The sequence below is a fragment of the Somniosus microcephalus genome, chromosome 4, assembly GCF_052327205.1.
Source record: "Somniosus microcephalus isolate GS21.2 chromosome 4, FLI_Smic_1.0, whole genome shotgun sequence".
In the NCBI taxonomy this organism is placed as follows: Eukaryota; Metazoa; Chordata; class Chondrichthyes; order Squaliformes; family Somniosidae; genus Somniosus; species Somniosus microcephalus.
Window position 1 is genome coordinate 276675597 of NC_140990.1, and position 24835 is coordinate 276700431.

General features: G+C 45.2%; 2 protein-coding genes across 5 annotated transcripts in view; one reads left to right on the plus strand and one right to left on the minus strand.

Annotated features, from left to right (window-relative positions):
- Positions 1-10355, plus strand: part of nostrin (nitric oxide synthase trafficking) — an 85844-nt gene extending 75489 nt beyond the window's left edge. For both annotated transcript variants that reach the window (XM_085986471.1, XM_085986473.1), the window contains 3 exons: positions 2463-2688; positions 4225-4311; positions 9033-10355. In XM_085986471.1, coding sequence (XP_085842597.1) covers positions 2463-2688; positions 4225-4311; positions 9033-9169 — 450 coding nt within the window. In that variant the 3' untranslated portion in view covers positions 9170-10355. The remainder of the gene's footprint in view (positions 1-2462; positions 2689-4224; positions 4312-9032) is intronic.
- Positions 10356-10923: 568 nt separating this feature from the next.
- The window catches only part of spc25 (SPC25 component of NDC80 kinetochore complex), a 40681-nt gene continuing 26769 nt past the window's right edge, over positions 10924-24835 (minus strand). For 2 of the 3 annotated variants that reach the window (XM_085986475.1, XM_085986474.1), the window contains exons 2-7: positions 18501-18646; positions 16559-16624; positions 16326-16472; positions 15950-16054; positions 15310-15408; positions 10924-11468 (exon numbers count right to left, since the gene is read on the minus strand). In XM_085986475.1, the coding sequence (XP_085842601.1) occupies positions 11350-11468; positions 15310-15408; positions 15950-16054; positions 16326-16472; positions 16559-16624; positions 18501-18642 (678 nt within the window). In that variant the 5' untranslated portion in view covers positions 18643-18646 and the 3' untranslated portion in view covers positions 10924-11349. Of the gene's footprint in view, positions 11469-15309; positions 15409-15949; positions 16055-16325; positions 16473-16558; positions 16625-18500; positions 18647-19783; positions 19920-24835 lie in introns of those variants that run through there. The other variant, XM_085986476.1, reaches the window with a different exon arrangement.

Consider the following 24835-nt stretch of genomic DNA (forward strand, 5'->3'; position numbering starts at 1 on the left):
CACCCTCTGAGAAGCGCAGGGCACGCTGACGGGCCTTCTCTGGCGTTGCCATGACTCCCTGGGGCTGAGCAGCAGTGTTGAGGCCTCTTTGCAAGGCTGCAGTGTGCAGGGCGTGGCAGCAGACCAATTCGTCCCTTCCCCCTTTAAGAGCTGGTCGGCGCCATGGGGTCTGCTGTCAGTCCAAAAATGACCGCACCCGCGCTGCGCCCCGCCTGGGCGCTATCCCTCTGGACCGCCGGCTTAGCGCCTAAAGGGAGTAGTGGAACGCCTCTTTTAGCGCTCCACCAACCTCTTAGGGCGAAGCCACTGAATTCCCGGCAACGGGGCGCTACTTTGGGGCGGGCGCTAACTTCGGGTGGGCGCTAAGGTTAGCGCCCCAAAACTGCCTATACTGAAAATCTAGCCCGTTAAATCAAATTACTTGATAATCTGAATTTTCTTTTAGCATTAAATTTCCACTTTGCTGTTCACATTTTTAAGCACAAAAAGCAATTTTGAATTATCAGGAATAGTTTGTAAAATACTTTAATGTATAATTACGTAGTGCTGGGACCAGTGCTATTTGCAGTATATATAAATTATTTGGAGCCTGGGACAGAAACCAAACAGTCTAAGTTTGAAAATGACACCAAATTGTTAATGGGGTTTCAAACAATAGGGAAAAGGCAAACCAAATACAAAAAGATTTTTGGTTTTTTTCTCTCTCCCAGCTTACATGGCTGCAGGGTGGGTGGGGAATGGGAAGAAGATTTTTTTTTTTTTTAATTCATTGATGGGATGTGGGCGTCGCTGGCTAGGCCTGCATTTAGTGCCCATCCCTAATTGCCCTTGAGAAGATGGTGGTGAGCCGCCTTCTTGAACCGCTGCAGTCCATATGGTGCAGGTACACCCACAATGCTGTTAGGAAGGGAGTTCCAGGATTTTGGCCCAGCGACAGTGAAGGATCGGTGATACAGGTCCAAGTCAGGATGGTGTGTGGCTTGGAGGGGAACTTGTAGGTGGTGATGTTCCCATGCGTCTGCTGCCCTTGTCCTTCTAAGTGGTAGAGGTCACGGGTTTGGAAGGTGCTGTTGAAGGAGCTTTGGCGAGTTGCTGCAGTGCATCTTCTAGATGGTACACACTGCAGCCACAGTGCGCCGGTGGTGGAGGGAGTGAATGTTGAAGGTGGTGGATGGAGTGCCAATCAAGCGGGCTGCTTTATCCTGAATGGTGTCGAGCTTCTTGAGTGTTGTTGGAGCTGCACTCATCCAGGCAAGTGGAGAGTATTCCATCACACTCCTGACTTGTGCCTTGTAGATGGTGGAAAGGCTTTGGGGAGTCAGGAGGTGAGACACTCGCCGCAGAATTCCCAGCCTCTGGCCTGCTCTTGTAGCCACAGTATTTATATGGCTGGTCCAGTTCAGTTTCTGATCAATGGTAACCCCCAGGATGTTGATAGTTGGGGATTCAGCGATGGTAATGCCATTGAATGTCAAGGGGAGATGGTTAGAATCTCGCTTGTTGGAGATGGTCATTGCCTGGCACTTGTGTGGTGCGAATGTTACTTGCCACTTGTCACTTTAGCCATGATGGTCCGGCCATCATGGTGTGGGTCAGGTTTGATGAACCAGCTGGATTTTTCCTGCCTGTCAATTTTGTATGTTTGTAGGATCTGGCTAGGTGGGTCATTGAATGTGAAATGCTATTTAAGGTGGACAAATGTAAGTTAATGAGACTAGAAAAGATAAATAAACAGTGAGAATATAAACTAAATGGCTCTAGGCTACAGGGCACAACACAGGAGAGGAATCTGGGGATACTGGTGGAAGCGCACTCAAGTCAAAAGCAGTGTGCAGCAGTGGTAAGGAAAGCTAACTGGATCTTGGGGCGTATAGTCAAAGGGATGCAGCATAAATCCTAAGGGGTGATAATGAGTCTGTGAGTGACACTGGTAGGGCCATGCCTAGAGTACTGGGTATATTTCTATTCAACGTAATACATTGAGGCATTGCAGAAAATGGCTTATAGCATCTGAATAATGAAGAGAAGCTGAATAATCGAGATACTTTCTGTAGAGATGGGATGGTAGCAGAAACATCAGAATCATATTACAGTAACACAAAGCTGTTGCATTTCTGGGGAGACAGTTACTTTCATGGAGTCATAGCAGTACCTGACAGTGATGTCCACGATATGCTGCTGTTGGGGAGTTGCAAAGATTCCTTCTAGCTCTTGGAAACCCCAGTCACGGGGGCCACTGTCACAATATAATACTGTACCTTTTGAGTAGGGTACTTTAAGCATTTAAAAAAAAATCAAATCAAAGTATTTGAGGGAATGGTAGATCTGATCCACAAGCAATCCTACTGAGGAGTATTGGGTTGAAGAATAATTGACAACGGGTGACATTTCACACACAAAGCTACTCAGTTGATTTTGAATAATTTAAAATCATATTTAATTATTAACATTTTATTTGGCAGGATCACCATCACAGTTTGGTACAGGTATCACGTCCTGTGAAAATGAAAAATGTGCACCATCAGAGAAGCTTGACAAACTCTGTATCTTCAGATAGCAGAAGAGATCACGACGGACACAGCGCCCAGCAGATATCTGAACCCATATACATTAATCATACAATTAATTCAAATCATTCAGAGATGGAAGTGGAGCGGTCAGAGGCAGACACAAGCTCAGCTGGCTATGGTAATTTAGATGAACAAGTTAATCTTGGCCTAAATGATTGAGAATTTTCTGATCAGTTTCATGCAAATGGTGATTTTTCCTGAAACCTTGGTTTCCACAGTGACAAGAAGTGAGCACACTCTTAAGCAGGGAGAAATACAATTTAACCAGATTAAATCTAATAAAATTAATTTTGGTTCTCAACAGTTCTATTTTGCTTTTGTTACAGGGCAGTGCTTTTGTATTTTCATGTATTTCTGAAACTTTTTTACTGTATGCTTATGCTCTGCAAAATCAACAATACAATATGATAAACTCAAAAAATATTTCTAAAACATTTTCCCATTAGAAAGAATAAGACTGGAAAATTATTTTTTTGGAGGCAGCCTATTTATTGAACTCTTTTGTGTGTCATCAAGGACCCAAAAGAGGACATCTAGTGAAGGCAGAACATCTCACTTGAGATGGAAATTAAATAGAGGAGACACAATAGGATCAGTGGGGTACATGGTCTATTCATGTATGAGGACTTAAGAAGGGAATCACAAATTCCCATGATAGCCTTCTGAAACTAGATGTCAATTCTTTGTACATTGTTTTATTCTACAGGTGGCAGATATTTCAAAGCTATTTCAAAACATTTGGAATCACATTGAAGATAGTCAAACTTAATTCTAAGGAAAATGTTAATGACATCATAAAGAACATTTTATCGATTGTAGTGAAAGGTTAACAGGCAGTGAGTTATAAATAAAATATTTCATGGGTTGCCATGTATAGTGGCCAGAGGTAATTTATAATTCCAGTCAACCTCACTTATATAAACATAATTAGATGTGGTAGCTATGATAGTCCTCTGTATAGGTCAGTAAAATAAATATCAATTTTACAGCTTTTCAATTCATATGCCCAGTCAAGGGGTGCTGCCTACCATGAGAGCATCATCGGGTTAAAAGAAAAGGAAAGCCGTAAGAAACCATCAAATTTCTGTACATTAAGCAGAATCACACACTCGGGAATATGTTCCAAGGTAGTTTGCAGTTTAGGATATCATCACAACCCCTGTGTGAGGTTTTCCTGTTTGTCGTCAGTCTCACTTGTAAAGGTGGTGAAATTGGTCTTCACCAATAGCATGAAATGCACTCATGGCAAATTGGCAGTCAATGGAAAAGAAAAATCGAGCACTGCCGATTCGCTATGAGCACTTTCGTGTTGCTGACAAAAGACCAATTTCACTCCTGAAGATTCATATTGGGTGGAATTTTGTGAGATCCATTGCCACCAGGAGGGCCTTGAAAAGGACAGGCAGCTTAACAGAAAAACACAGGTATGCTGCTCATGATTTTCTAGTAAGCCACATGCTACATTTGAGACCCTTTTTCGTGGCATTAGATTGCAAAAATTTCCACTCATTGTGTGATGCCTGGTCAAGACATGATAAATGAAATTAATTCAAACAAGTAGTTTTGTAGGCCAAAAAAAATTAAAAATTTGTTCAGATTGATGCCGTATAAATTTATTTCAAAACATTTAAGAGATTCTTATTTCATTCTGCAGTAATTGATCACATTCAAGAGATTGGAACATGTAAAGCTCTGTATGATTATCAGGCTGTCAGAGACGATGAACTTAACATAGAGCAAGGTAAGGATTCTCATCACCAGTATATGGCTGGGATTAACAAGAAGTTTTTGTAATTTCTATGTAAAATAATTATTTCTGGATGTCTCCCATAGCTAAGCGCACCACCCATAGTATTGTTGAGAAAGATCCCAGGAATGAACAGTGCCATTTGCAGAGTTGGTGGATCACACTTGATGCAACAGTGGCACCAAGAGCACGGGACATAAGAACATAAGAAATAGGAGCAGGAGTAGGCCATTCGGCCCTTCGAGCCTACTCCGCCATTCAATGAGATCATGGCTGATCTTCTGCCTCAATTCCATTCACCGGCCCTATCGCCATACCCCTTGATGCCCTAACTAGTCAGAAATCTATCGACTTCTGTTTTGAATATACCCAATGACTGAGCCTCCACAGCCCTCTGGGGTAGAGAATTTCAAAGATTCACCACCCTCTGTGTGAAGAAATTCCTTCTCATCTCAGTCCTGAATGGCCTACCCTTTATCCTGGGGTTGTGGCCCCTGGTTCTAGACTCCCCAGCCAAGGGAAACATTCTCCCAGCATCCACCCTATCAAGCTCTGTAATAATTTTGTATGCTTCAATGAGATCCCCTCTCATTGTTCTGAATTCAAGAGAATACAGGCCTAGTTTACTCAATCTCTTCTCATATGACAGTCCCGCCATCCCAGGAATCAATCTCATGAACCTTTGTTGCACTCCCTCTAATGGCAAGTATATCTTTCCTTAGGTAAGGAGACCAAAATTGTACACAGTACTCCAGGTGCGGTCGCATCAAGGCCCTATATAATTGGAGTAAGACTTCTTTACTCCTGTTCTCAAATCCTCTTGTAATGAAAGCCAGCATACCATTTGCCTTCCTAATGGCTTGCTGCACCTGCACATTCACTTTCAGTGACTCATGTACAAGGACACCCAGGTCCCTTTGAGCATCTGCATTCCCCAATCTTTCACAATTTAGGAAATTCTCTGCCTTTCTTTTTTTACTACCAAAGTGGATAACTTCACATTTACCCACGTTATAATCCAGCTGCCATGTTCTCGCCCACTCACTGAGCCTGTCGAGATCCCCTTGAAGCCTCTTCACAACTGACACTGCCACCTAGCTTTGTGTCATCAGCAAATTTGGAAATGTTGCATTTAGTCCCCTCATCCAAATCATTGATATAGATTGTGAATAGCTGGGGCCCAAGCACCGATCCTTGTGGTAACCCACTAGTCACAGCCTGCCAACCTGAAAAAGACCCATTTATCCCTACTCTTTGTTTTCTGTCTGTTAACCAATTCTCAATCCATGCTAGTATATTACCCCCAATTCCATGTGCCCTAATTTTGTTCACCAACCTCTTGTGTGAGACCTTATTGAAGGCCTTCTGAAAATCCAAATACACCACATCTACCAGTTCCCCTTCCTCAAAGAACTCCAATAGGTTTGTCAAACAGGACTTCCCTTTCATAAACCCATGTTGACTCTGCCCAATCTTACTATTAGTTTCTAAGTACCCAGTTATTGCATCCTTTATAATAGATTCCAGCATTTTCCCAACTACTGATGTGAGACTAACAGGTCTGTAGTTTCTCATTTTCTCTCTCCCTAATTTCTTAAATAGCGGGGTTACATTTGCTATCCTCCATTCCAGAATCTATAGAATTTTGGAAGATGACAACCAATGCGTCCACTATCCCAATGGCCACCTCTTTCAAAACCCTAGGATGTAGGTCATCCGGTCCTTGAGATTTATTGACTTTTAGTCCCATTAATTTTGCTATTACTGTTTTTTTTACCAGTAATAATTTCTTTAAGTTCCTCATTCTCGCCACACCCTTGGTTTTGTCGTATTTCTGGGAGGTTTTTGTGTCTTCCTCCGTGAAGACAGAAACAAAGTATTTATTTAATTTCTCTGCCATTTCCTCATTCCCCATTATAAATTCTCCCGTCTCTGACTGTAAAGGACCTACATTTACCTTTGCCAGTCTTTTCCTTTTCACATACGTATAGAAGCTTTTACAATCCGTTTTTATATTTTTCGCTAGTTTGTGCTCATATTCCATTTTCCCTTTCTTTGTCAATTTCTTGGTCCCCCTTTGCTGATTTCTGAAAAGATCCCAATCCTCAGGCTGACCGCTTTTTCTGGCAACTTTATAAGTTTCCTCCTTTGACTTAATACTAGCTTTAATTTCTTTTGTTAGCCATGGTTGGATCACTTTTCCTTTTGGGTTTTTATGCCCTAGAGGAATATATGTTTGTTGTAAATTATGCATTATTTCCTTGAATGTTAGCCATTGTATGTCCACCTTCATACCTTTTAGAGTCTCCCAATCTACCATGGCCAACTTTTCCCTCATACTCTTGTAGTTTCCTCTGTTTAGATTGAAGACCTTAGTTTCAGGTTGGACTACATCACTCTCAAACTTAATATAAAATTCAATCATATTATGGTCACTTGTCCCTAAAGGCCCCTTTACCACAAGATTATTGATTAGCCCTTTCTCATTACACAGTACCAGATCCAGAATAGCCTGTTCCCTGGTTGGTTCCTCCACATACCGATCCAGGAAACCATCTCGCATGCATTCCAAGAATTCGTCCTCCACATCATTAGTGGTAATTTGATTTGCCCAGTCAATATGTAGATTAAAGTCCCCCATGATTACCGTATTGCCCTTGTTACATGCACTTCTAATCTCTTGATTGATACTGTGCCCTACATTACCACTACTGTTTGGTGGCCTATACACAACTCCCACCAATGTTTTCCACCCTTTGCTGTTTCTTAGCTCCACCCAAACTGATTCCAGTTCTACATCATGATCTGCCAAGCCAAGATCTTTTATCTCTACTGTACCGATCTCATCCCTTAACAGCGCTACGCCACCTCCTTTTCGTTTTTGTCTGTCCTTCTGAAACACTGAGTACCCTGGGACATTCAGTTCCCAGCTTTGGTTACCCTGCAACCATGTTTCTGTAATGGCAATTACATCATACCCATTTACTTCTATTAGTGCCATTAATTCATCCACCTTGTTGCGAATGCTACGTGCAGTTAGATAAAGTGCCTTCAACTTTGCCTATTTAGTATTTTTCTGCACTTTGACCCTCTTTACTGTTGGCCTTTGTTTCTGCTCCCTGCTAGTTTTGCTGACTACTTTTCTAACTTGCACTTCCAGCTTTGTTTCTTTCTGTTCTGGGTCCACACTTAGGTTCCCAGCCCCCTGACAAACTAGTTTAAATCCTTCCCAACAGCACTAGCAACCCCCCCTGCGAGGATATTGGTTCCGGTTCTGCCGAGGTGTAACCCGTCCAGCTTGTACAGGTCCCACCTTCCCCAGAATCGGTCCCAATGCCTCAGGAACTTAAATCCCTCCCTCCTACACCATCTCTCCAGCCACACATTCATCTGGTCTATTCTCCTATTTCTGCTCTTGCTAGCACGTGGCACTGAGAGTAATCCTGAGATTACTACCTTTGAGGTCCCTCTTTCTACCTGTCATTGGTAGCGATATGGACCACAACCTCTGGCTATGCACTCTCCAGAATGTCCTGCAGCTGCTGTGACATCCTTGACTCTGGCACCAGGGAGGCAACATACCATGCTGGAGTCACGTCTGCAGCCACAGAAACGTTTATCTGTTCTCCTTACGATCGAATCCCCCATCACTATTGCTCTCCCACTCCTTTTCCTCCTCTCCTGTGCAGCTGAGCCACTCGTAGTGCCATGGACTTGGCCCTTGCGGCATTCCTGAGAAATCATCTCCCCCAGTAGTATCCAAAACGGAAAATCTGTTGGAGAGGAGATGGACCCAGGGGACTCCTGCACTACCTTCCTAGTTCTTTTACTCTGTCTGGCGGTCACCCATTTCCTTTATGCCTGTTCACTCTTTACCTGCGGTGTGACCACCTCATTAAACGTGCTATCCACGAAGATCTCAACCCCGCGGATGCTCCAGTGACTCTAGCCATAGCTCCAGCTCTGAAATGCGGATTTCGAGTAGCTGCAGCTGGAGACACTTCCTGCACGTGTTCGCCCTGGACACCGAAAGTGTCCCCGACTTCCCACATAGCACAGGAGGAGCACTCCACGCTGCCCTGCCATGTCCTACCCTTAATTTACTCCTTTACTTCCTCGAAATTAAAGAATATTAAATACACTAGGGACCTTACTTCACTTTACTCACTACCTACTCTAGAGACCTGACTTTTACTTTAACGACTGGATTATAGAAATACTCACCAGGTCCTACCTACCAATCAGCTCCTTCCCTGTTTGTGACATCACTTTAGTGGTTTTGCAGTTGCTGTTGTTTGACTGCCCCCACTCTCGGACTCTTTCCTGGGTGTAAAGTAAGAACTAAATCCTAGTGAAAATTTAGGGAAAGCAAAGGTGAAGCAAGGGAGCTCCTTCTACTCCTCACCCACCTAACTCCCTCACTCACCCAACTCTCAGCACTCTGTGCAAACCGCACTGCAAAGCCTGTTTTTATAGGCCTAGTTTCCCTAATTAACTGCTTTCAGCTGCTCTGAATTCTTCTCTGCCTTCTCCTGTGCTGCCGACTCCTTTCAGGTCCGCTGTCCTCTGCCTCCCGCGCTCTTTATGCTCTGCCTTCTCCGGGGCTGCCGACTCCTTTTGGCAGCGGGACAGCAACGACTAACTTCACAATCAATGACCAGGGAATATTATACACTTGGATACAAGTTCTGACTTTGTTTATTTTTCCTCTGTAGGTGACATACTTATCATTCACAAGAAGGATGTGACTGGATGGTGGGTTGGCAGCTTGCGAGGAAAGAAGGGCATTTTCCCAGCTACCTACATAGAGGAATTACCGCAAGTGAGAAAAAGCAAATCAACAGAGGCATGAACTAGTACCAACCCATTGGGTCACTGATTTTTGGATGAAGTCAAGGTGGTGTGGCAAAATGCTGATCAAGACATTATTGTATTGAAATGCTACAATTCTTCAATGTGGATTTGCAGCTGGTTTTAAAATCAAAAAGTTCATTTATGTTTTGAACCAAGACCATTTCATCTTATGAATGTGCTGTCATAATTTATTGCAAGTGCACTAAAAACAAACATTGGGCCAGAATTTACTGTAACTGGCGAACAAATGGCCCTGCTCATTTGATTTCTATGATCTTTTGCACTGTAAGTGGAAGCGGGAAATGGTATCCTCTACAGGGCATCTGGGACCTGTGTAAACACGGCAAGCAACCGCGTGTCTCCTTAACCAATCAGATTGAACAACAGTGTAAGTTAGAATAGTGAATCCAAGGTCAAATCAGATACAGAAAACAAGATAAAGAGGGAAAAAAGATTGGATTCAGAGTGAGATAGACAAAGAAAGTTAAAAAAACATTCACCTCCAACAGTTAAAATCTGAAGGAATGAGACGCCACACTTGTAAAAATTAATTTTCCATCACAGAGGTTGTTTGGCAGTAATTAAGACTTACCACGCCGTTAAAAAAGGTACTTAGACTGAAATGGACAAGCCCTAAATTTGAGAGTTTGGTTTGTAGCTGCCAAGTAAGTACAGGAACTTCACACCATTCAGTACACTTGAATGCGGAGCCAGACAGCCATATGCCGTTTTCGAACAGCTTACGGTGGAGTGGCGCATCTGGGACAGCAACTTCTGGTTTTCACGTTTAACTGCGCATCTGTGCTCACCTGAAGTTGCTGTCCGCATTGCGTATAAATAAGTGAATGCCATTAGCCTCACCGTTTTTACAGTAAATTATGGCCCATTATTGGCATTTGCCTACTGCAGCACTAACTTGATGAGCCGAATGGCCGCCTTCTGTGCCGTTATGACTATGAATTCATGAACACATGATCCTCAAGTACAGAGAGAAAGCAGGATTAGTACAAATCTTTAACTGGCAGTGATTTATAGCCAAAGCATGTCTTTTCTTTCATCATTCCAAACACATGCAAAGCTGTTAAGATGCTTTAAAAATATGCCAATCTACTCTTGACAGTTATTTTATCCAAGTTCCATCACAAAATAAGAGTCACACTTATAAAAAAATATCACTCCCTTAATACTGTTTACTTGGAAACATTTTTTTTGTGCTCAGTTACATTAATTTTAATCAGCTCAGAGGTTATTTGGGTACCATTCAGCAACTCCCACTATCGAAACAAAACATAAGTAACCTGCATAAATTTACATGAATATATATGCACGAAAGACAGTTGAAAACAGGGCAACTTAGAGTGACAGCCAAAGTCAATATTAACTGAAGAAGCTCATATAATTACCAACATAACTAGAATTTGAAACATTACAATACTATACATTTAATCTGCATTCTTGTGGACAAAGTACACAAAGTGACCTGATTATAGCCATGTGCTCTCAATATCGAGAAAGAACAGATATCAACACTATTTTCCCGAGAGGGTTATTTCATGCGTGATCCAGCTGTGGTATTTCTAGCTTATGGAATATCGAATCTGCCACTTCAACACCACTATCCACAACAACTTGCATTTTTGTGGCACCACTGATGTAGTAAAACATCCTAATGTGGTCCACATAGGCACATATAAATGGATGCCAAGCAGTAGCCCAAGAATTAGTGGAGAAGAATGAAGCCATAGGCCTGACTATTGCTACCATTATTTTACTAATATTCTAATGACAACTGTTTATTTCAACATCAAAAAAATTAAACAAACACTTTGTACATAAAAGGTTGCTGATGAAGAAAATGTTCATTAATCAAAATTGCAGGAAACTTATGACACTGAGGGCACCTTGTGTTCAAGTCAGAAACGATGGAAACATAATTAGTGGCTGACAAATTTGCATATTGTTCATTTATATCCATGTACAGCAAGCAAAATAATACAGCCAACGGTCTCCAATAGAGAAACAGATATAAACAAGGAGGAACACAACAGCTTTTTTTAGGCTACAATAAGAAGAATTCTATATTACACAGCCAGACAGACACCAAGATATGACAATTTAACAGCAAGGGAAAAGTACACTTCTTAAGCTAAATATAAAAACCAAGAATGCAACTTGGAGTTATACTAATGTAGTAAAAGCTTTCCTGACATTTGCAAGAAATGCAGAGAAATTGTTGGTTTCTTTGAGTTTTTCCTGCATCAGAGACATACATTCCAGTGGTGGTTCACATGATGTGACTGAAAGGGCAAAGGAAAACAGCAGAATGTTAGCTAATGGAAACATAGAAACATAGAGATAGGAACAGGAGTAGGCCATTCGGCCCTTCGAGCCTGCTCCGCCATTCAATGAGATCATGGCTGATCTTCGTCTGAGATCATAGCTGATCTTACCAGTTCAGTACCCCGTCCCCGCCTTTTCTCCGTAACCCTTAATCCCCTTAGCCTTCAGAAATATATCCAATTCTCTCTTGAAAATATTTATTGAATTAGCCTTCACAGCCCTCTGTGGCAGGGAATTCCACAGGCTCACCACTCTTTGAGTGAAGAAATTCTTCCTCATCTCTGTTTTAAATGATTTGCCCGCTATTTTTAGACTGTGGCCCCTGGTTCTGTGCTCCCCGGCCATTGGAAACATTCTCTCTGAATTCAGCCTGTCCAGGCCTGCCATAATTTTATATGTTTCGATGAGATCCCCTCTCAATCTTCTAAACTCCAGTGAGTACAAGCCCAAACTATTTAATCTCTCTTCGTAGGTCATTCCCGCCATTCCAGGTATCAGCCTGGTGAATCGCCGTTGCACTCTTTCCATGGCAAGAACATCCTTCCGCAGATGGGGCGACCAAAACTGTACACAATACTCCAGATGCGGTCTCACCAGCACCTTGTACAGCTGTAGTAAGGTATCCCTATTCCTATACTCGAACCCCCTTGATATGAAGGCCAACATACCATTTGCCTTCTTGATCGCCTGTTGCACCTGCATGCTCTCCTTCAGTGACTGGTGCACAAGAACACCCAGGTCCCTCTGCACTTCCCCATCTCCCAATCTATTGCCATTTAGATAATAATCTACCCTCCTGTTTTTACCCCCAAAGTGGATAACCTCGCATTTATCCACATTATAGTGCATCTGCCACGTATCCGCCCATTCCCCCAACCTGTCCAAATCGCACTGTAGCCTCCTGACATCCTCATCAGAGCCCACCCCTCCTCCTAGTTTAGTGTCGTCAGCGAATTTGGAAAGATAGGAGCAGGAGTTGGTCATTCGGCCCCTCGAGCCTGCTCTGCCATTCAATGAGATCATGGCCGATCATCCAAACCCAGCACCCCGTCCCTGCCCCCTCCCCACATCCCCCGATCACTCCAGCCCCAAGAAATACATCCAACTTCGCAACAAATAAAATGCTATCCATAATATTATTGTACAAGCAACATGGTAGGAGCTCATTTCTGTAGGATCACAAAAAACTCACTGGACCAGCAGCCCAAAGGGCGTGAGTTCAAAATCCCAGCATGGCAAGATGTGAAAGTGAATTCAAGAAATTTGTGGATTAGCACTATAAAAGAATTACTATGAAACTCACAGATTGTTGCAAAAACACAATTGTTTCACTGTGTTCTTCAGGGAAGGGAAGTAGCAACTCCTACCCAGTCTGGCCAACTTATGGCTGCAGTCCACACTAAGCTTGCCTCTTGACTCTCCCCACAAGCCCTCTCCGAGCTCATCTTGTCCACGAGACCCACCTCCTGCTCCCATGACCCTATTTCCACTAAACAGCCAACCACCCAACTTCCCTTCCTGGCTTCCAAGTTAGCGAAGAGTGTTAAAGGTTCTCTTTCCTCAGGTACTGTCCGCCTCTCCTTCAAATCTGCAGTCATCACCCTGCTCCTCAAAAAAAAGCCCTTGACCCCCACCGTCCTTGCAAGCTACCACCCACCTCCAACACCCCCCTTTCCTCTCCAAAGTTCTTGAAAGTGCTGTCGCCTCCCAAACCCGTGCCCATCTTTCCCCGAACGCCATGTTTTAATCCCTCTAATTAGGTTTCCGCCCCGCCACAGTACCAAAATGGCTCTTATCAAAGTTACAAATGATATCCTATGTGACTGTGACAAAGGTAAACTATCCCTCTTCATTGTTCTCGACCTGTCTGCAGCCTTTGACATGGTTGACCACACCCTCCTCCTCCAACGCCTCTCCATTGTCCAACATCATTGTCTTCGGTCCCTGCCACAAACTCCGTTCTCTAGCCACTGACTCCATCCCCCTCCCTGGCAATCGTCTGAGGCTGAACCAGACTGTTCACAACCTTGATGTCATATTTGAAACCGGGATGAGCTTCCGACCACATATCCGTGCCATCACCAAGACCACCTATTTCCACCTCTGAAACATCGACCCTTGCCTCAGCTCATCTGCTACTGAAACCCTCATCCATGCCTGTGTTACCTCTAGACTTGACTATTCCAACGCACGCCTGGCCGGCCTCCCACGATCTACCCTACATAAACTTGAGGTCATCATAAACTCTGCTGCCCGTGTCCTAACTCGCACCAAGTCCCTTTCACCCATCACCCCCGGTGCTCGCTGACCTACTTTGGCTCCCGGTTAAGCAACGCCTTGTTTTTAACATTCTCATCCTTGTTTTCAAATTCCTTCATGGCCTCGCTCCTCCCTATCTCTGTAATCTCCTCCAGCTCTACAACTCAGATATTTGCTCGCCTCAAACTCTGACCTCTTGAGCTTCCCCAATTTTAATCGCTCCACCATTTCCAGAGCTTAGGGACTTCAGCTGCAAAGGCCCTAAGCTCTGGAATTCCCTCCCTAAACCTCTCCGCCTCTCTTTCCCCCTTTAAGACACTCCTTAAAACCTACCTCTTTGAGCAAGCTTTTGGTCATCTGCCCTGTGGCTCAGTGTAAAATTTTGTTTGATAATGCTCCCGTTTAGCTCCTTGGGAAGTTTTACTACGTTAAAGGTGCTATATAATTAGAAGTTGTTGTTGTTGATGCCCTCAGGGCAACTAGGGATGGGCAATAAATATATCCAGAGACCAAATATTTTTTTTAATTGACCAGTTGGGAGAATTTCTGTGGCTCTGCAACACCTGCAGTTTCATTTAATTTACATTTAAGGCTAATAATGAGTTTATACTTCAATTCAAAATGTGCTTACTTTACAACCTATATTTAGATTTTAAACTAAAATTAGGAGTTTAAAGTGTAGATCAAATGACCCAACTTTTTGACTTGTGCTTCATTACTGTAATAAGCAGTCACAATTTTTCAACTTGCATTTAATTGAAAGTACAAGTTTTAAACTGATCTCCACGAGGACTGGTTATCTATCCCCTGCCATGTGCTACTTTTTTGTATGATCATGATTCCACTGATAAGGTCAACAGCAAAACTTTGATCACTTTACTCAAAGTAAGGCTAGAAACCTTAGTACATATAACTGCTCCAACAAATGGCTTTTGATCAACTTCAGCCACATGGTGGAGTTCAGTTGAACTACCTAGGAGATATAGATGTCATAGATGCAAGCAGATTCTGACAGATTGTGAGCACATTCAGACTAGAGGTCACAGGGTTAAAGTTAATAAGGCTAAACATTGGAAGAAATCCCCTCCCTTTTGCACCTACAAAGTGGTGGGCGTGTGGAACAAACTTCTAGCAAAAGCTGCTGAGGGCAAGACACCTTTAAAAGGTGCTGGATAAATATGCAGTTGTGATGGCATTGCTGATGATGGCATCTGTACAGACTGAAAATATTAAATCTCCCATGGGACACAATGGTTCGTATGCTGCTGAGGCAAGAGGGTAGGATTAATGCTGCCTGGAGCTCAACGGGCCAGGAATGAATGCTGGAGATGTGAGGATTGCTCGTTACTTTTGGAGATCAGGAAGCATTTATCAGAACTTTCTCACAGAAGATTAAACAAGTGGGATAAAGTCCATGACAGGGTAGGTTGTACATGGTTTGTGAAAGTAGAAGTCTTGATGGGCTCAAATTATCTTCCCTCATTGCATGTTTTCTTATGCTCTTAAGGTTATACATCTCAGTTTTCAAAAAAGCCATACCTTCATAGTTTCCTTCTTCATTGAATTTCAGCAGGAATGTAAATGGCTGCTCAGGATTTTTATGACTGATGCATTTGAAGATAAATTGCAGTTGTTCCCCTTTTGAAGAACCATTAAATTAGTTTCACACCAAAACACCTAAGTTCTAAAAATATACCTTCACAAAGAATAATTCAAAAATTTGATTCAAAGATTCAAATCTTACTGTTGATAAACTACAAAAAATTATTCTTTGCTTGCAACTTTGTGACTTGTTTTCCAGATCTATAAGTGCATTTTAATTTGGTGCCAGTGACAAACAGTATTATTAGCTTTCAAAGTTAAATTCACCTGGGAAGATTCAGATACTTTCTTTTTTTTTAATGAAAATATTTGAAGTCAATTATTATTTTAAAAAGTCAGATAACTGATTTAGAAAACTAGCATGGACTAAATTAGCATTAGACTAAACAAAACGGGCAAAATAGAAAATTGTTGATTAAAACAAAGGTCTAAAGATACTGGAAGTATTTGTACAAAAACATTAATCTAAAATGTTTTAAAATCTGGACATGGATTTTAAGGATAAATTACTGGCAGCTTTGCAAATCAAAGTACAGGTACAAGTTTTTTTCTATAAATAGGTATTCCTTGTTCTTACCCTGCACCTTTCGAATTTCCAGTCCCATTCGCTTCTTGAACATTTCTGCAGATGTATTTAATTCCTTCAGCTTTGCTTTATTTTCTTGTTTTTGTATAGAAATTACTATTTATGGAGGAAGAACGAATTATTTTCATGGCTAAAAAAACCAGCAATTTTCAAGAAAGAATAGTTTCAAATATTTATAAAACTGTCATTAGAATAAAGAGCGTCAGACTTCACTAAATTCTTAATAACCAACAGTTTCACATTTTATATATACTGTTATATATGCAGTTGGGACTAACTTATCCACTTGTCGACCGAACTAACATTATTTGACTTAAAAGGTGATCAGGTTACCCTTTCTCCCCCCTCCAAATAATATTATACATACATTCCTGTTTTTTGAAAAGTCCTTCCTTCAGCTTCTTGATCTTTTCTAACACTTCCTGCTTTTGTCTTTCATTATTTTCAAAAGTTTTGTTTGCACTCTGTAGATCTGCCTGTGTTTTTTCTATTAATGCATTCTGCTCAGCAATAACTGCAAGAAAAGTGACATTTCCTATTAGTGAGGAGTTGTTTCAGTTTAAGTACAGAACTGCAGTAAAGTAGTACATTAGAAAATACCCTTTTTGGTTAATTGGACCGTTTCACACATCTGTTTCTCCTCTTCATATATTTCTATGCATCTGTCTGTAAAAGAATGAACAATTAGGATATAGCTAGAGAGAGGTTAGAAAATTAACTCCTAGAAATTAGCCATTCGAAAAAAGATAAGGTTTCAATACTGTACTAAAGTGGCAGTACCACACATTCAAACAATATCACATAAATATTGCAAATTAAACCCAACCTAGGTTTTTGACAGAACTCCACAACTTACTTTTTGTATACCTGCATGTGGTAATGGAGCTTAACTCTAGATACAAGAACAGCTAAAAAGAAGCATATGTAGCAAAAGAGTGTTTAAAACCAGCAAACTATACACAATTGTATATGATAATACATCTGCCATTAGAAGCCCATTGTAGCTCTTAATTTGCCGTTATTTTTTGTTATGAGCGCAATGCTCTATAATCAATATTTTCAAAACGCACTTTTGCATTGTTATTTGGTATATTGATTACTATTCTGCGACTGCAGTGGCCAGTCTCAAAAATGGCTAACAATGGCTACTAAAATGATATGCCCTGAACTAACAATATTTACTTTTGTGAAGTAAGTTCCTTGAAAATAGAAACAGAAACCTGATACAAGTCACCAGACAGAGAATACAAAAAACAAGGAGGTAACTTTGAACTTGGCTTCTCTTCCCACTCCCGCACCATCACCTTAAAAGTCCCAAGGATCCATCCTTGGCCCCGTCCTCTTCCTCATCAACATGCTGGCATCATCCACAGATCTAGGGTCAGCTTCCATGTGTATGCCGACGACATACAGCTCTACATCTCCATCACCTCTCAACCCCTCCACCACTTTGGTGCTATCAGACTGCTTATTCGGCATCCAATCTTGGATGAACCATAAGTTCCTCCAGCTCAGCATTGGGAATGACAAAGGCATCAACTTCAGCTCCCAGCACAAACTCCATACCTATACCGTCGACTCTTAACCCCCACACCCTGGGCCACAGTCTCATGCAACCCCAGCATCCTGTTCAACCTCAATAGAGATCGTCAAGATTATGAAAGGCTATAATCGGGTAAATATTGATAATTTAAGGAACATAAATTTTAAGATAATCAGAAAAAGAATTAGAGGGGAAGTTAGGACTTTATACAGAGGGAAATTAGAGCATGGAATTCTCTACCATTGTTAGAGTAGGGTACATCAATTCTTTTGAATTGGATAGTTATTTGGAAAACAGTGGAACATTAAGAGGGTATGGGAGCAAGCAGGAGAGTGGGATCAGACTAGAAAACACTGACATAGACTTGATGTCTGTTTGGGACACCAGGAGGTGACCGACAGTGCTTCAACATTCTATGATAAGGCTATAACTAAATGGAGTTCAGAAGATAACAAACACAGAGCAAAGCCTGAGTTGCTTGTAAAAAGTGATTTAAACACCAAATTAGAATACCTATAGTTCTTACTAACATTCTCCATTCAATGTAAAATATGTACTGCAAAATTTCCAGAGTGAAGAACTCATTATGAGAACTCACTGGTATCTTCTAGTTTTCCCCTCATTAGTCCTCCCTCCTAAAAGGAGCAGAGATCGTTGCTTCTAGCCTCTGCCAGTATTTCTTTTAAAGCCAGATACCAGGAGTTGACTAACTGTGGTGAGGATGGACTCCACTCATATTTTTCTCCAAGGAAACACTTCACCAGAGAACTAGACTGATAACCACAATTACATGTAGAGTCCAAAAGTGTTGTTTTTTTGAATGGATACATATGAAGTAAAACTAGTAAATCTAATTTGTAAGGAGCATAAATACTACAAGCATTTTCAATGTGCATAGAACATTGTGCCTTCATTTCAGTTGTTAAATTTTACAAGATTTGTAATTATTCAGTTTAATTGTAATTATATCTACTATATATGAAAATCTGTAGACTGTACCTCTTGTGATTTTTAAAGATTCTCGGTATCTCTGTTTAAATCCTGCTGGATTATAGTTTTCCCACAAACTAGAAAATTTGATCCTGGTTTCATTTAGCTTTTCATTCAGCTGACTTTGTGCATCTTCTTTGAAGTTATCCATGGATCTGTAGCAAATTATTCACAGCATTAAAAATGTTTCACACCAGTACATAACAACAGGGAATTAAATAACAGGTAGAGTCCATATACGTTAAAATAAACAGGCCACTGTCAGATCACTCTCACATTACAATATAATCTGTGTCGTTAATAACACTGGTATTGATACGCTTAAAAAAAAATCAGTTAAAGGCTTAATCTTGGAATGTGAAAGCAGTTTCCCACTAGTACACAGGAATCAATCAGTTACTGTGGACATTTTAAAAAGACTGATTAAGCCTTTTCCATCTTTGATGCATGTTAATGGGGGACAAGGTTTCAATGTACAAAGTATAATTTGTTTGTCAAACATGATAGAAAAGGGGCATAATCATGCTTATGTAGATGATTGTTATTCTGTAGGTTTGGGGTAGGGCAATGAATGGTACTGAAAAGAGGTGAAACATTAATCTAAACAAAATACATTTCATAAAATATATTTTCTGTAGGTGTCCAGGTGGAGTAATGCTGGAAATATCTTTCTAACTTTGAACTTTCAGAGTATTACTAGTCCAGTAAAAAGTTTGAATTTTGGGATGGCTAATAAAAAATGATTCATTGCTTTGCGTCGTTTATTTAAAGGACTCACCCAAGAAATGGCCAAGCTTTGCTGGGGCTAGGCATGAAAAATCCAACAGCCAAGAGCTGGACTGCCTCTGCAGCAAATCATGATAAAAGCTAGCTTTAGGCAATCGGGCATTTGAAATGATTGAATGATGGTTATCGGCACACGTTCAGACCAGAAGATGAGGAATCATTCTTGCCTCAGTGATCACAAAATGTCCTCCTATGTGGTCCTAATTTGTTTAGAACCTGTACAAGTGATTTTTCGCAGGAACTGGAGTGCAGTCCAAGATCTGGCATTAGACAGATCACCAGCACACTCACTCATCTCAGGTAGACCAACAACGATGTTTAAAGCTTTCAGAACTGCAACGTGTTTGGTGGACACATGACAATTAGAGTGCAGCTTTTACTTGGCAGGCCAAAGTAACTATTCCAGTATCAATACAATCCTTGCTTCACCCTCAGAACGTGAGAATCAATTCATATTACATGTTTTCTTGACAGTAACAGGTATGATCAAACTTGTAGGCATTTACATTTTAAAATGGCATTTCAACAGGGCTCTCCTATAGAATCTGAGATTTGTGGAATACCTACAGAAGGAAATGAGCAATTTTTCAATTAATCAACAACAGGCAGTTCCTGTGAGAAATGGTTAATGCCTTCCTAAAAGGTTGTATTGTCGCCTATGGAAGGCAAATCGTGAAGCAGAATTTAGAGGTTTGACATGATGGTGTGTTACATGGTGCTGCAATCTGCTTCAAGCAAACTGAAACAGATTTAACCTGTTGCTTTAATCACATGTAAAGCAAAGCAGGATAAAGATGAGTTATTACAGGATCATAAATAGAAAACACAGATAGCAACTATCTGTTCAGATACCTGCAACATTATGCACACAAACCAATTTAGATCTTATGTAGTTACATTGTGATGCGCCATCAATAACTCCAGAAGACTAAGAGTTAAACTTATAACAAGTAGGCTTTTATTAACAAAAGAATACGAGCATGCCTCTGCTGGTAGACCGATCCTTAAAGCCAGGGGGACTGGAGGTCAATCACCTTTATACCTGGGCTTAGGGGTGGAGCCAGGGGCGGAGCCAGCTGAGGCATGCCCAGACATGTTCTGTACAGGCAGATTAGTGGTTTACCACACATTGTTCAGTGTATTCACAACTCCCTGAAGCAACACGTGAGTTTCTGCTCTTGAGCAAGATACCTTATTTAAGACATGCCCCCCTTTCCCATGTTTCCGTAAAAGGAATGCTCTGTTCAAAGTACTTCTTTCCCCCCAAAAAATACATTAGCAAACTTCCCATGACATGTGAGTCAGATATTTTAGAAGAACATAGGTGTTGGAAGCAATATTGCCAGGTACACTGATTAATCAGCACTGGGGTGATCTGGAAGTATCCAGAAGAGGCCTTGGGATCCGGCAGTACTTTTCTTCCTCCTTAAGCTTCACTAACCTTTCCTCATAATGTAACCCATTTATTCGTGGACATCACTCTTACTGCTGTCCTCTGTACCCTTTCCAATGCATGTGTATTTTTTTGTGGCATAATGACAGAACTTGAACACAACGCTCTGTATGGCCTGACCAACGCATGCAAAACTTGGAAGTGGAAGTGGAAGTGGAGGGTGAAGGGAGTCAAGGAGGAATTTGAAGATGTGTGGGTAGATTTTGACGCAGCTTGCCAGATTAACCACTGGAAATCAGGCCGAAGCTGCTGCCAGCAAGGTAAATTGCGGTCGGGGTTGCGAAGAGTGGAGTCCCGGGGGCTGCAGCGACCCAGGTTATTTTTGTGGACCATGGAGGAGCAGCCCCGCTCAATTTCAAATTGAACAGGAGGCCAAGGTTGCAAACAATCCAATTCAGCCAGGAAGGGGGGTGGAATCCGTGAAAAGAGAAGGTGGTGGAGGCAGAAACCCTCATCGCGTTTAAAAAGTACTCGGATAGGCACGTGAAGTGTCGTAGCCTACAGGGCTACGGACTGAGAGCTGAAGCGCAGGATTAGGCTGGATAGCTCTTTTTCAGCCAGCACAGGCACGATAGACCAAATGGCCTCCTTCTGTGCCGTCAATTTCTATGCTTCTAACAGATCTTCTGGTGGGGCCAAAGTTGACCTCTTCATTCTTCCCATTGTTGAACTGGAGAAAGTTAGGAGTCATCAAAGACCAAATGTTCACCAGCCAACATGACAGAGGTGGAAATGTAGAGCTGGGCATCAACATACATATGGAAGCTGCTCCCACATCTGCAGATGGTGCCAACAGGAGCAGCATGGAGATGAGGAAGAGACGGGGAGCAGGATTTAATTTGCATCAAGTATATATACATTTCTTCCTAACCCCCTCCCAGACAAAGCCAGGTTAAGTACTTTGAACAGAATATTCTCTCCCAGGCTTTCCCTTTCCAAAGTTGTGAAGGCAGGTGATGTTGCCCCCAGTTTCTGGCAGTACCACTGTGTCAAGCCAGAGGCTTGAAATCCATCCTCCTGAGCCAGTGAATCAGGTTATTGGTTGTTAACAGTGGCTCTCACAGTCCGAACGGATAGACATGGCCTTGGCAGCAGCTCTTGCTGAACAGAACCCTGGGCCGGGGAACTAAACATTGCGGCAGCCACACGGTCAGTAAATATAGCAGGCAGCACTAGGACAGGCGCTTCCTGCTGCCCTCAGATCAATTCATCCACTCTGCCCAGGACAGCAGGCCCTCGCTCACCTGCCCAGGTTTGTTCTCTCTCACTCCCTTGCTCGCTTGCTTACTTACCCACCCGGGTGATATATATCTCCCCTGTCCTACCCACTTCCCTCGGCCATTCTCCGACTGCCCTACCCGCTGCTCTCCACCCTCTCTCCCAGTCTATCCTACACCCTCTCTCCCCTGTCCTACCCGCTGCCCTACACCCTCTCTCCCCTCTCCCCCTACCCTACACCCTCTCTCCCCTCTCCCCCTGTCCTACCCGGTGCTCTCCTCTCTCCCCCCTTCCTACCCGGTGCTCTCCCCTCTCTCCCACTGTCCTACCCGCTGCTCACCCCACAGTCCTACCCGCTGCTCTCCCCCACTGTCCTACCCGCTGCTCTCCCCCCGTCCTACCCGCTGCTCTCCGCCCCGTCCTACCCGCTGCTCTCTCCCACTGTCCTACCCGCTGCTCTCCCCCTGGTCCTACCCGCTGCTCTCCCCCACTATCCTACCCGCTGCTCTCCCCCACTGTCCTACCCGCTGCTCTCCCCCACTGTCCTACCCGCTGCTCTCCCCCACTGTCCTACCCGCTGCTCTCCCCCCGTCCTACCCGCTGCTCTCCCCCTCCCCGTCCTACCCGCTGCTCTCCCCCCCCCGTCCTACCTGCTGCTCTCCTCCCCCGTCCTACCCGCTGCTCTCCCCCCTCCCCGTCCTACCCGCTGCTCTCCCCCCCCCCGTCCTACCTGCTGCTCTCCCCCCGGTCCTACCCGCTGCTCTCCCCCCGTCCTACCCGCTGCTCTCCCCCCCGTCCAACCCGCTGCTCTCCCCCCGTTCCTACCCGCTGCTCCCCCCGTCCTACCCGCTGCTCTCCCCCCGTCCTACCCGCTGCTCTCCCCCCGTCCTACCCGCTGCTCTCCCCCCCGACCTACCCGCTGCTCTCCCCCACTGTCCTACCCGCTGCTCTCCCCCCCGTCCTACCCGCTGCTCTCCCCCCATCCTACCCGCTGCTCTCCCCCGCCGTCCTACCCGCTGCTCTCCCCCCCCGTCCTACCCGCTGCTCTCCCCCCCCGTCCTACCCGCTGCTCTCCCCCACCGTCCTACCCGCTGCTCTCCCCCCCGTCCTACCCGCTGCTCTCCCCCCCCGTCCTACCCGCTGCTCTCCGCCCCGTCCTACCCGCTGCTCTCCCCCACTGTCCCACCCGCTGCTCTCCCCAACTGTCGTACCCGCTGCTCTCCGCCCCGTCCTACCCGCTGCTCTCCCCGCCCGTCCTACCCGCTGCTCTCCCCCCGTCCTACCCGCTGCTCTCCCCCCGTCCTACCCGCTGCTCTCCCCCACTGTCCTACCCGCTGCTCTCCCCCCGTCCTACCCGCTGCTCTCCCCCCGTCCTACCCGCTGCTCTCCCCCCGTCCAACCCACTGCTCTCCCCCTCCCACCCGCTGCTCTCCCCCCCGTCCTACCCGCTGCTCTCCCCCACTGTCCTACCCGCTGCTCTCCCCCACTGTCCTACCCGCTGCTCTCCCCCACTGTCCTACCCGCTGCTCTCCGCCCCGTCCTACCCGCTGCTCTCCCCCACTGTCCTACCCGCTGCTCTCCCCCCGGTCCTACCCGCTGCTCTCCCCCACTGTCCTACCCGCTGCTCTCCCCCCGGTCCTACCCGCTGCTCTCCCCCACTGTACTACCCGCTGCTCTCCGCCCCGTCCTACCCGCTGCTCTCCCCCCCGTCCTACCCGCTGCTCTCCCCCCCGTCCTACCCGCTGCTCTCCGCCCCGTCCTACCCGCTGCTCTCCCCCACTGTCCTACCTGCTGCTCTACCCCACTGTCCTACCTGCTGCTCTCCGCCCCGTCCTACCCGCTGCTCTCCCCCCCCGTCCTACCCGCTGCTCTCCCCCACTGTCCTACCCGCTGCTCTCCCCCCCGTCCTACCCGCTGCTCTCCGCCCCGTCCTACCCGCTGCTCTCCGCCCCGTCCTACCCGCTGCTCTCCCACCCGTCCTACCCGCTGCTCTCCCCCCCGTCCTACCCGCTGCTCTCCCCCCCGTCCTACCCGCTGCTCTCCCCCCCGTCCTACCCGCTGCTCTCCCCCCGTCCAACCCGCTGCTCTCCCCCACTGTCCTACCCGCTGCTCTCCCCCCGTCCAACCCGCTGCTCTCCCCCCCTGTCCTACCCGCTGCTCTCCCCCACTGTCCTACCCGCTGCTCTCCGCCCCGTCCTACCCGCTGCTCTCCTCCCGTCCTACCCGCTGCTCTCCCCCCCCGTCCTACCCACTGCTCTCCCCCACTGTCCTACCCGCTGCTCTCCCCCCGTCCTACCCGCTGCTCTCCCCCCCCGTCCTACCCGCTGCTCTCCTCCCGTCCTACCCGCTGCTCTCCTCCCGTCCTACCCGCTGCTCTCCCCCCGTCCAACCCGCTGCTCTCCCCCCAGTCCTACCCGCTGCTCTCCCCCACTGTCCTACCCGCTGCTCTCCTCCCGTCCTACCCGCTGCTCTCCCCCACTGTCCTACCCGCTGCTCTCCGCCCCGTCCTACCCGCTGCTCTCCACCCGTCCTACCCGCTGCTCTCCCCCCCCCGTCCTACCCGCTGCTCTCCTCCCGTCCTACCCGCTGCTCTCCCCCCCCGTCCTACCCGCTGCTCTCCCCCACGTCCTACCCGCTGCTCTCCCCCCCGTCCTACCCGCTGCTCTCCCCCCGTCCTACCCGCTGCTCTCCGCCCCGTCCTGCCCGCTGCTCTCCCCCCGTCCTACCCGCTGCTCTCCCCCCCGTCCTACCCGCTGCTCTCCCCCCCCGTCCTACCCGCTGCTCTCCCCCCGTCCTACCCGCTGCTCTCCCCCCCGTCCTACCCGCTGCTCTCCCCCCCGTCCTACCCGCTGCTCTCCCCCGTCCTACCCGCTGCTCCCCCCCGTCC